General features: G+C 41.9%; 1 protein-coding gene across 2 annotated transcripts in view; it reads right to left on the bottom strand.

The window, feature by feature from the left end:
- slc12a6 (solute carrier family 12 member 6) overlaps positions 1-13357 on the bottom strand; it is a 56385-nt gene that overhangs the window by 3036 nt on the left and 39992 nt on the right. The window contains exons 18-25 of one of the 2 annotated variants that reach the window (XM_073907840.1): positions 12214-12382; positions 11809-12004; positions 6568-6737; positions 6323-6454; positions 5580-5687; positions 3923-3946; positions 3346-3575; positions 2994-3127 (exon numbers count right to left, since the gene is read on the bottom strand). In XM_073907840.1, coding sequence (XP_073763941.1) covers positions 2994-3127; positions 3346-3575; positions 3923-3946; positions 5580-5687; positions 6323-6454; positions 6568-6737; positions 11809-12004; positions 12214-12382 — 1163 coding nt within the window. The remainder of the gene's footprint in view (positions 1-2993; positions 3128-3345; positions 3576-3922; positions 3947-5579; positions 5688-6322; positions 6455-6567; positions 6738-11808; positions 12005-12213; positions 12383-13357) is intronic. The other variant, XM_073907841.1, reaches the window with a different exon arrangement.

The raw sequence follows: 13357 nt of genomic DNA, 5'->3' as shown, positions 1-13357 counted from the left end.
GTGGTTATCGCAGGATAAACCATAATAATTCACTTTACAGCTAGTATCTGTGTAATAATCAGCATAATGTACATCCAGCCGGTGGTTATCGCAGGATAAACCATAATAATTCACTTTACAGCTAGTATCTGTGTAATAATCAGCATAATGTACATCCAGCCGGTGGTTATCGCAGGATAAACCATAATAATTCACTTTACAGCTAGTATCTGTGTAATAATCAGCATAATGTACATCCAGCCGGTGGTTATCGCAGGATAAACCATAATAATTCATTTTACAGCTAGTATCTGTGTAATAATCAGCATAATGTACATCCAGCCGGTGGTTATCGCAGGATAAACCATAATAATTCATTTTACAGCTAGTATCTGTGTAATAATCAGCATAATGTACATCCAGCCGGTGGTTATCGCAGGATAAACAATAATAATTCACTTTACAGCTAGTATCTGTGTAATAATCAGCATAATGTACATCCAGCCGGTGGTTATCGCAGGATAAACCATAATAATTCATTTTACAGCTAGTATCTGTGTAATAATCAGCATAATGTACATCCAGCCGGTGGTTATCGCAGGATAAACCATAATAATTCATTTTACAGCTAGTATCTGTGTAATAATCAGCATAATGTACATCCAGCCGGTGGTTATCGCAGAATAAACAATAATAATTCACTTTACAGCTAGTATCTGTGTAATAATCAGCATAATGTACATCCAGCCGGTGGTTATCGCAGGATAAACCATAATAATTCACTTTACAGCTAGTATCTGTGTAATAATCAGCATAATGTACATCCAGCCGGTGGTTATCGCAGGATAAACCATAATAATTCACTTTACAGCTAGTATCTGTGTAATAATCAGCATAATGTACATCCAGCCGGTGGTTATCGCAGGATAAACCATAATAATTCATTTTACAGCTAGTATCTGTGTAATAATCAGCATAATGTACATCCAGCTGGTGGTTATCACAGAATAAACAATAATAGTTAGTTTTAGGGCTCGTAGCTGTGTACTAATCAGTATAACGAACATCCAGCCAGTGGTTATCGCAGAATAAATCATAATTGTTGGTTTTAGGGCCAAGTAGCTGTGTAATAATCAGCATAACGTACATCAAGCCGTTGTTTATAGCAGAATAATCCACAATATTTCTTTTTAAGGTAATTATCTGTGTAATAATCAGAATAATGTTCATATAGCTGGTGGTTATCGCAGAATAAACAATAATAGTTTTAGGGCCAGTATCTGTGTAATAATCAGCATAACGAACATCCAGCCAGAGGTAATCGCAGAATAAATTATAATAGTTCGTTTTAGGGCCAGTTGCTGTGTAATAATCTGCATAACATACATCCAGCCAGTGGTTATCGCAGAAAAAATCATAATTGTTAGTTTTAGGGCCAAGTAGCTGTGTAATAATCAACATAACGTACATCCAGCCGGAGTTTATCGCAGAATATACCACAATAGTTAGTTTTAGGAGTAGAAGCTGTGTAATAATCAGCATAACGTATATATAGCAGGTTGCAATCACATAATAAATCATAATTGTTAGTTTTAGGGCCAGTTGCTGTGTAATATTCAGCATAACGTACATACAGCCAGTGGTTATCAAAGAATAAACCACAATAGTTAGTTTAAGGACTAGAAGCTGTGTAATAATCAGCATAACGTATACATGGCTGGTCGCTATCGCAGAATAAACCATAATAGTTCGTTTTAGGGCTCGTAGCTGTGTGATAATCAGCATAACATACATCCAGCCGGTGGTTATCGCAGAAAAAATCATAATTGTTAGTTTTAGGGCCAAGTAGCTGTGTAATATTCAGCATAACGTACATCCAGCTGGAGGTTATCGCAGAATAAACCACAATAGTTCGTTTTAGGACTAAAAGCTGTGTAATAATCAGCATAACGTATATATAGCAGGTTGCTATCGCATAATAAACCATAAAAGTTAGATTTAGGGCCAGTTGCTGTGTAATAATCAGCATAACGTATATCAAGCCGGTGTTTATAGCAGAATAATCGACAATATTTCTTTTTAGGGTAATTATCTGTGTGATAATCAGCATAACGAACATCCAGCCAGTGGTCATCGCAGAATAAATCATAATTGTTAGTTTTAGGGCCAAGTAGCTGTGTAATATTCAGCATAACGTACATCCAGCCAGTGGTTATCAAAGAATAAACCACAATAGTTAGTTTTAGGACTAGAAGCTGTGTAATAATTAGCAAAACATATATATGGCTGGTCGCTATCGCAGAATAAACCATAATAGTTCGTTTTAGGGCTCGTAGCTGTGTGATAATCAGCATAACGAACATCCAGCCAGTGGTTATCGCAGAAAAAAATCATAATTTTTAGTTTTAGGGCTCGTAGCTGTGTGATAATCAGCATAACGAACATCCAGCCAGTGGTTATCGCAGAAAAAATCATAATTGTTAGTTTTAGGGCCAGTAGCTGTGTAATATTCAGCATAACGTACATCCAGCCGGAGGTTATCGCAGAATAAACCATTTTTTTTTAAGGTAACAATCTGTGTAATAATCAGCATAATGTACATCTAGCCGGTGGTTATCGCAAAATAAACTATAATAATTCCCTTTATGGCAAGTAACTAATAATCAGCATAATGTACCTATAGCTGGTGTTTATCACAAAATAAACCATATTAGTTAGTTTCAGGGCCAGTATCTGTGTAATAATCAGCGTAATTTACATCCAGCCGGAGGTTATCGCAGAATTAACCATAATAGTTAATTTTAGGGCCAGTATCTGTGTAATAATCAGCATAATGTAATGCGTATTAAATCTGCCGGAACTACTTCAGCTGAGCTAACAATAACCAAACACTGGAGAGTGACCATCAGCCAATCAGAATCCAGCGCTCAGCAGAGCTGCGGTGTAACATGTTTTAGCGCCTGTAGTGTATTGTTTGTATCATGTAAGAGTCCCTGTCAGAAGGTGAAGGATACAGTTCTCGTCTCCGTCCGGGTTTTTGGGTGGTCCGGGCATGTTGAGGAGCACCAGCCGAGCATCATGGGATTTATTGACGATCACTTCATTGAGTTTGACCGCCGTGTGCATCCGTCGCACGTTGGAATGATCTCTGTCAATAACACACACACACGCAATATACAAGATAAATGATTACAATAAATCACTAACATATTTGTGTGTGTGTGTGTGAGAATGGATTAACAGTGAAGGTTTGTGGGCATGATGTGTGTGAGCGATTAAAGTTTGTGTGTTTCTATGTGTGTGTGTGTGTGTGTGTGATAAAGTGTGTCCGTGTGTGTTAAAACAGAAAGTGTGTGTGATCCTCACGGCCGTATGTTCAGCATGTCCCTGAATCCCTCGGGCGTGCTGCAGCAGGATTGGGTGTGTGTGTGAGTGTTGCTGCGCAGCTGCAGGGCCTTGTCTTTGGTCCAGGTCATGTGTACGCGCCGGTGCTCTGCGCTCTTATCAGCGGCGCTCAGACCCTCGGTGTCTTCATCATCATCAGAGCCGATGCTGGTCAGGTGCAGCATCGAGTTCCTGTCCTTCACTAGCTGCGCCTAAACACACACACACACACACAAACACACACACAAAGTTAGAGCTACTTTACAGGATGTGCTAAGAAACAAACAAATCCTGTTTGAATCACAGCCAATCAGAACACACATTTAAATCAGAGCTATGCAGATTGTCATTCTAGGCCAATGAGATTCCCCTGGGGGCGGAGCTAGGTTTAGTTTCAGCTTATTACTATAAGACTGATGCTAACTCTACTCTTCTACATCACAGCTGTAATCTGGAGGGACAGAACTAACACACACACACACTCTCTCTTTCTCTCTCTCTCTCTGGTTCTGTCTAAAGAAGCAGATGCAGCACACGCTGAAGCTGAACGAACACTTACGTCATCAAAACTCCAGCGCACACGCTTCAGACAGAGAAGAACAACACATGAGCAGAGGACACAAACACACACACACACACACACACACACACACAAATCACTCATAAACATACACACTAAACAATATACACTCATGAACACTGACATAAAAAACACTCTTAAACGACACACACACACACATCAAAAAAGAAATCATGAGGGTGTGTGTTTGTGTGAACACAAACACTTGAACACACACACACACACACACAAAAATCACACACATGAACACACACACAAAATCATACACTCATGAACACACAAATATAAAAAAAATCACACAAACACACACTCTCGTGAGCACACACACTCATGAAAACACAAACATACACACACACACACAAAATATCATACACTCGTGTTAGTCCCATTTTAAACAGTCATATGAACACGCATACAAAATAATAAATCACACAAACACACACTATTGTGAACACACACAAACACAAAATCACACACTCATGAACACACACACACACATAAAAATAATTCACACAAACAAACACAGTCTCATGAAAACACATACACACACGAACACACACACACTAATGAACACACACACACACACACACACACACACACATATAAAATAAATCAAACAAACACACACACACTCTCGTGAACACATATACACTCACACACAAAACACAGAAACACACACACACCCTTGTGAACACACACACACATCAAAAAAGAAACCACACAAACACACACACTCAGGAATGCCCACACACACACAAAAAAAAAAAAACGCACACATGAACACACACACACACACACGACATACACAAATCACACGCACACACACTCATGAATACACACAAAACACATATACACACACAAAATCACACACACAAACAAAAAACACACATGAACACAGACACCCCCCGACACACACACAAATCACAGAAACACACAAACCCTCATTAACACACACATCAAAAAAGAAATCACACAAACACACACAAATCACACACTCATGAACAAATACACACACACACACACACAAATAAATCACACAAACACACACTCTCATGAAAACACACACACAATCACACACTAATGAACAAACACATATAAAAGAAATCAAACAAACACACACACACACTCGTGAACACACACTGATGAATACACACAAAACACATATACACACACAAAATCACACACATACACACACAAACAAAAAACACACATGAACAGACACCCCCCGACACACACACAAATCACAGAAACACACAAACCCTCATTAACACACACATCAAAAAAGAAATCACACAAACACACCCTTGTGAACACGCACAAATCACACACTCATGAACACACACAAAACATTACACACTCATGAAAACATTCGAAAATGTGAAACAAAAATGAATATACACACTCAAACACAAACACACACATGAACATACACTCACACAGACACAATCTTACACACTGATGAACAAAATCACATATACATACACACTAAATGGCACAGGAAGCACACACACACACAAACACAATAATCACACACTCGTGAACACACGCAAAATCCCTCAGGAACACACACACACACAAAAACAAACAAAAATACACTTATTAACACACACACTTTCATGAACACACACACACCCACCTCTTTCTCTCGGTCAGACTTGGAGAGCCGCATCTGCCGCAGCATCTGAGACCTCTGCTCCATCATCAGTGTGCGCTCGTATGTGTACGCGCTGATGTCACTGTCATGCTGAAACACACACACACACACATTATTCTCTAACTGTGATTGGATGTTATTAGGCTGTTCAGTCATTCATTCATTCTCCTTAGCTTTAGTCCCATATTTAATCAGGGGTCACCACAGCGGAATGAACCACCAACTATTCCAGCATATGTTTTGCACAGCGGATGCCCTTCCAGCTGCAACCCAGTACTGGAAAACACCCATACACACTCATGCACTATGGCCAATTTAGTCAATTTCCCTATAGCGCATGTGTTTGGACTGTGGGGGAAACCCACGCCAACACGGGGAGAACATCCAAACTCCACACAGAAACGCCAACGGACCCAGCCAGGACTCGAACCAGTGACCTTCTTGCTGTGAGGCCACATTGTAACCACTGAGCCACCACATATATAGTTCAGGTGCATTTACACTGAATGGACTCTGATTGTGACTGACCAATCAGAATCCGGTATTCCAGAGAGGCGTGTCGTCATCATGTCTAATAACCCGGCAGGTGTTTATGGGTGAAGGACGTGATGAACGCGAGAGCAAGCTAATCTGAGCCTTAGCAGGATGATATTAGCTGTGATATGGATTATGAGGATCAGACTAGAGGATCAGTGTGTGTGTGTGTGCGCGCGAGTGTGTTTTACCATCTCCACCACTTCCACCGCAGCGTCGATGCGCAGGTGATAGAGGAACGTTGCCAGATCCTTCTTCATCTGGATGGAGTTATCCTCCATCTGAGCCACCGTGAAGATCCGCAGAGCACACTTACGCCACACCTGACACACACACACACACACACACACACACACATGAACAGCGAGATATACACAAACATATACACATCAACAGCAAGATACACACGCACACACACACACACACACTCTCAGACCTTGTGCTGGCGCAGCAGGAAGGGCAGCAGCATCAGCATTCCTCCATCATGGACGATCCACCAGATGTCGATGAAGCCCTCAGTGCAGGCCTCGCTGTTACTGGGGAACAGAGAGATGTTCTTCAGCACCAGCAGAGCCAGGTGAGCCGTGGTGGTGACCCGCACCGTGTCTGAACAACAGAGAGAGAGTGTGTTAGACATGAGAACACTGTACACACGGCTCACATACAAACACCTCAGGAAGGGATGAAGCACATCCAGAAGGGTGTCTGGAATACGCTTACTTCACGCGGTGGGAAGAAACCCGGACGTATAGGATCAGCACTGTAAACATGCTGTGGACTACAAACCTCCAGCTGTTGCCGCAATCTCAAAGTGCAGATGTGGTGTAAACATCTCTTTAATATCATTCAGCTCAGTTTAATTTGAACAATTAAACGCAGATTAGGCATCAAACAACATCACAGTCTCTGTAAGAGTGACATGCTCAAGTGTCCTCCTTGGCTTCAGTTCATGGCAGCAGGTAAACACAGTGGGGACGCTTCCCTGCTCCAGCCTATGTAACCCGGTGAGCGATAAAACACTGTGCAGCACACCCTCGTGTTGTCTGTAGGGATGCTCACAATTATCCGATAACCTAAAGGGTGCATTTTTAATCGATTAATCTATCAGTTTAACGATAAAAACATATATATTTATTAGTGCTTTCAATCGATTAAAAAAAATTAACTATTTAATCGCACCTTTTTAAAAAAAATTTATCGCGATTAATCGCATTTAAAATACTGAAACTTGTCATTTTGGCTGTTCAAATGTAAAATTAATGTAAACGCAAGACAAAAACTATTTAACTTCAAAATATAATTGTTTATTAGAATTAAAATTCAAAGTATAATTGTTTAATAGAATTTTTGTTTAACTTGTAACACAGATTTCTTCATGTAAACAACAAACCCACAATAAACCATCAAGATCCTGGCTTGACAGCCATATTTATTACAGAAATTAAAACACAGGCATGTTAATGTCATTTAGATTTCAAAACAATCAATGCCAATAAAGAAAACCATTCCATGTTGGATTCTACGGAACCCCGGAAGGGACGTAGTGAAGGAGAAAAAAATTGGCTGGGTGAAAAAAAAAAAAAAATGGGTGGGAGGAAAATATATATTTCTAAGTTTTTGCGTTATCTCGCAAAGTTGTTTTGCGTTCTCTCGCAAAACTGTTTCTCCACAAACACTTCCTGTTCACTTCACTCACGTAAACCCTCCCGTTTTTGCCGAAATTCTCCCGTATTTTACCATTCTACCCCACTTTCTTTACATTACTGTGCGTCGTCGTCGACTTTCATATGCTACCTCTGAACCAGTGAATGCATGTATAAGCGCTGACTGACAGACGCGCTCCATACAATAAACTGATCCCAGATCAGCGTCTGTACACGCCATTTAAAGGGACACTTCTCTTACCAAACAAGTGAGCAGCAAATGAATCTCATGTTTTGTTTAGTTTGATAACAGAGGTGTCTCTGTAAGAATGCACAGATCTATAATGAAAGCAGTCCATTACTTTAGAAACTGTTTGTGCTCATTTAAGAGAAAATAAGCTGTTTAAAATAAAACATGCAGGACGGAGATGTTTCATATTATTAGTGTTTTTGTCTGTTTAAACATACACCCGCTCCTCTGTAAATGGCGTGTACTCACTCCACCCCTGACACCCCTCAACGGGCCTGACACAGCCGCACAGACACACACACAACACGCTGCAGACGTTTTGGCCCCAACGGCCTTCCATACTGGAGCGACTCCCCTCAGATTCAACACGCATGATCACGTTCATCAAATTTGCTTAAACTAAGCGTCCTAAAGTATTACTGTATTTCACAAGGATTCTGACACAACAGCGTGAAGCAGACGCTTTCATTGCGTTTAATGAGGAAACACGCTAAACTTGGAGGCTCATGCTGAAAGGCAGAGTAATGCCCTGTCTTTGACAGCTCACGACTTCACCAGAGACTCTCTGAGTACATTTACATAAGACACCAATACTCCGATTTTAATATGATTAAGATTAAACTCTTATTAAAAGTCTACCGTGTAGCCTAAGCAGTGATTTTATTACCTTAAAGGAACACCGAGTCACGAAATGCGGAGGATTTTCTTTCTGTTCGCCATGCGGTATCAACTTACAACAGAAAGTTAAAAATGAAACCCGAAATTGCATGAAACTCTGGAGAGCCTGGTGATGCGACTAATAGTTTTATACTGGAACTTGCCTTCAAAAAGTGCTTCCTTGGTCTTATCCACATTTATTGCATGTTAAACACACGTCCACCACAACAGGAAGTAAAAAAACCTGCAACTGCGTTAATTTTTTTTTTACGCGTTAATTATTTAAAATTAATCGCATGCGTTACCGCACTAATTTTGACAGCGCTAATATTTATATATTTATATATATCAGTGCTTTCCACAGGTTTGAAATTTACCTGTGGTGGTAGCCAGATTAGAACACATTGTACCCACAGCACATAAACGGTCAACTACATACGACAAACAAATATACTTAACTATATTTTTATTTGTGATGACACATTTTCTTTTCAATGGGTTAAAGGTATTTAAAAAAGGCTGTTGAAATAAAAGAAATCCATGTTCACCCACTGACAGGTAAAGGCTGCTCTCTCTCTCTCTCTCTCTCTCTCTCTCTCAGGCCGTTTACACTAGTGCATTCTAGTTTGAAAACGCATACGTTTTGCTATGGTTACGCCATCTGTTGTGCAGCTGTTCAGAAACGCTGGGTGAAGTGCTAGTGTGGACGCGGATCGTTTTCATTCTAAAACGCCGTTTTAAAACTAAAGCTCCTCTCTCGCTCTGCGAACGGGAGGAAGCCACAAGCTCGAGGATCCCTTGAGCTCGGGGCTCTCTAACGGGACAGCATGCCAAACAAGCTTTGATAGATCATCATTTAAGTGTGTACTCTTGAAATGGCATCTAAAGTGAAGTTTAACAAACTCATTTGGAGAGGAACACGTGATATAATTGACTACAGCTGGCCACCCGCTCTACATTCATTAGCTAGCCAATCAGATCTATCCTAACTCACTATCCGCTTGTTAAGTGTTACGTCACGCGGAGCGGCTTCCGGGTCCAAGCGCTCTATTCAACTCATGAAATGGTAATAATAAACGTTTACAAAGCGATTTAATACTTTCGAAAGTCACGATGGCAATATATATGTCCATGTCTAATATCCGATGGCCAGAAAGTGATTCATTGTTTTATGAATTGTTAAAATTTTGGTATTTGTGATGCAGCGAGCCCAGAGATTGTTGTGTACACTATGACTTTATGTAAAATTAACTTTAATGTGTGATAGGAATAAAACGTGATCATAAACCAATGATTTCTCCACTCAAATGAATGGCGGCTTGGACCCGGAAACAGTATACATACGTCACAAACACGTCACCACTTAACAAGCGGATAAGTAGCCTAGCTAGAACTACTCCCTTATCTTCGTGTTTCGAAGAAACCCCCCATCCACCCCTTTCTCCTCCTTTACTATAGACCTTTTTCATGGCTGCTGCATGGAGGGCGCCATAGCGACCAGCGTCTTCCGGTAGAATGCTTAAAACTTCCGTTTACAGCGTGTACAACTGGTAATTTGCGCTCCGAAAATGGGTTTCAATAACGTTTTTAATGGATAACAGAGTGTTTTTGTGACACACAACTTAGAAATGTGTCTGTTAAAGCCGTTATAATCTGTCACATGTGGGTCAAGCGCGTCAGAAATACGAGAAAAACGTTCTCCTAGTTCACGTGTCTGCCGTCAGAAATACAGTGTGTGTGCGTTCCCGGCCTGTCAGCTGTTAGCTTAGCGGCTACACACACACAGAGAGAGAGAGCAAAGCAGAGTACTGGCATGAAACTTAACAGGTATGAAAGTCGTGCAATTTACACAAATGAGCAATAAAAGTCTGTTATTGATCCTCTGCTGCTGGTTTGCTGTTCATTCTAATCGCGCGCCGTTTGTGTTTTATTTCGTGTGTTGTTTTCACCACTGTTTGTGTTTTTCGGTCATTTCGAAATGACACTAGCCTATATTTTCACTTTGTCACAGTTATTAAATCAGTGTGTCAGTGGCACAGTTCTGGCTACGTGTGTGTGTCAAACATTTTGGTGAACTACATGTGTTTGGGCTGGTTATATATTTGAAATAAAGAGAAAATGTTGACTTTAGCGATGACGAGGCTTCATTTAAACTGCAGAAGATGCCGTCTGACAACGAGGGGAAAACGCCTCACAGCAGCTGTTTTCCATCCTATTAGATGGCATTTCTTTAAATGATCAGTCCAGGAGATGCTGCTGATGGACAACAGTGTTAGCTCAAAGAGGATAAAAGCAGGTAAAATAGATTAAAACTATCGTTTCAAAGCTGTCCAAATGTGACTGTTCACACGCATCAGCTGCCGACCGGAAGTTCTTCGCATTCTCCTTGCGCATACACGCAAAGCATCATGGGTAATTTTGCGTTCCAAGAAAAAGGTCTATAGGGGAGCTCTCGAGAACCACCTGATCTCGTACTCCCCTCACATGCTCTATGGACCTGGCGGGAGCCCTGGGCTCAACTATCTCCGAGCTCAGAGTTCTCTCCCGGGACAGCATGCCAAACCTGCTAACAGTTGTCAAGCAATATCTAAGTGTGAACTCTTGAAATGTGTGTTTGGGAAAGATAGCGTTAGCTAACTAGTGCCATTTCTCTTAACTTAGCTGAACACGAGCTTTGATATCCCTTTATTTTCACGTTGTATTCAGAACGGACCTTCGGGTCACTTAGAAGGCAGCGAAGTGATCAATTTGTTGATAAGACACCAACAGCCAGGTACACAACAATACGCCATCGCGGATACTGTTCCTGTGTGACTCCAGGCGATACTTCTGGGCTTCATTCCCAATTCAGCCTCGCTTTCACTTTAAAAATGGCGGCCGCATGAAATCAGTCTATACTTGCTCCTGATTGGTCAGCCATGACATTTTAAGGTTTGCTATTCCCAGATAACAACCGCTGAATACCACAGACTCATTCAGGAACTGAGAATCACCATCAGTGAACATGTTCATGTCTATATTTATATCTTCAATACCATTTTTATAGACTGCTTGGCGCCATCTAGTGTCTAAACAATCTTGTGACCCATCTCACCCCTGATCTCAACAGTGTTTTAGTGCGACTCACTGATGAAGGTCTTCCAGCTCTGCGGGTCTTCGCTCTGCCTCCAGGCGTGTGGCCATCCCATCACCACTGTGTTGTGCTTCATGCCGCCCAAACCGCTGGACTGGATCATGTGACTGATGCCCTCGCGGGGCTTCTGGGCCACGATGCACTGCACAAAGCCCTTCACACGCTCCTTCTCCATCAGGTGCTTCAGAGTCTGAGAACACACAGGCATGGAGATGACCCGGAAACCCACAACACAAACACTCTCTACTGTGCTCAGACTGCATGTGCATATCTGTCTCTACTCCATCATATACACCATCATGATCATAAATGATTCAGCATTCTTCAAAGTATCTTCAGATTTCTTCAGTAGGTGTATGTATATATTCAGTGAACGGATCCCTCCGTGGTGAAGCGCACCTGCTCTGCCGCGAGCGCCTCCCCGTAGGTGTGCAGGAAGTTGCCCGGGATGACGGTCCCCACGATGGTCAAACCCTTCCCTGCTTTCAGCTGAGAGGCGAAGGTCAGCAGACGAGGAGACTTAACATGAGCGTCTTCATCCAGCTTCACCAGCACCAGCAACTGCGGCCTACGTGCACACACACACACACATTAATATGCACACAAACACACATGCATACACGCATGCGCGCGCACACACACACATTTATATGCACACAAACACACATGCATACACGCATGCGCGCGCACACACATTTATATGCACACAAACACACATGCATACACGCATACGCGCACACACACACACACATTAATATGCACACAAACACACATGCATACACGCATGCGCGCGCACACACACACACATTTATATGCACACAAACACACATGCATACACGCATGCGCGCGCACACACACATTTATATGCACACAAACACACATGCATACACGCATGCGCGCACACACACACATTAATATGCACACAAACACACATGCATACACGCATGCGCGCGCACACACACACATTTATATGCTCACAAACACACATGCATACACGCATGCGCGCGCACACACACATTTATATGCACACAAACACACATGCATACACGCATGCGCGCGCACATACACACACATTAATATGCACACAAACACACATGCATACACGCATGCGCGCACACACACACACATTTATATGCACACAAACACACATGCATACACGCATGCGCGCGCACACACATTTATATGCACACAAACACACATGCATACACGCATGCGCGCGCACACACACACATTTATATGCACACAAACACTTATGTATACATGCATGCGCACGCACACACACACATTTATATGCACACAAACACACATGCATACACGCATGCGTGCGCACACACACATTTATATGCACACAAACACACATGCATACACGCATGCGCGCGCACACACATTTATATGCACACAAACACACATGCATACACGCATGCGTGCGCACACACACATTTATATGCACACAAACACACATGCATACACGCATGCGCGCACACACACACATTAATATGCACACAAACACACATGCATACACGCATGCGCGCGCACACACACA

This window comes from Danio rerio, chromosome 7 (assembly GCF_049306965.1).
Source record: "Danio rerio strain Tuebingen ecotype United States chromosome 7, GRCz12tu, whole genome shotgun sequence".
In the NCBI taxonomy this organism is placed as follows: Eukaryota; Metazoa; Chordata; class Actinopteri; order Cypriniformes; family Danionidae; genus Danio; species Danio rerio.
The sequence above is the reverse complement of the archived record's forward strand: the minus strand, read 5'-3'. Positions and strand labels throughout refer to the sequence as shown.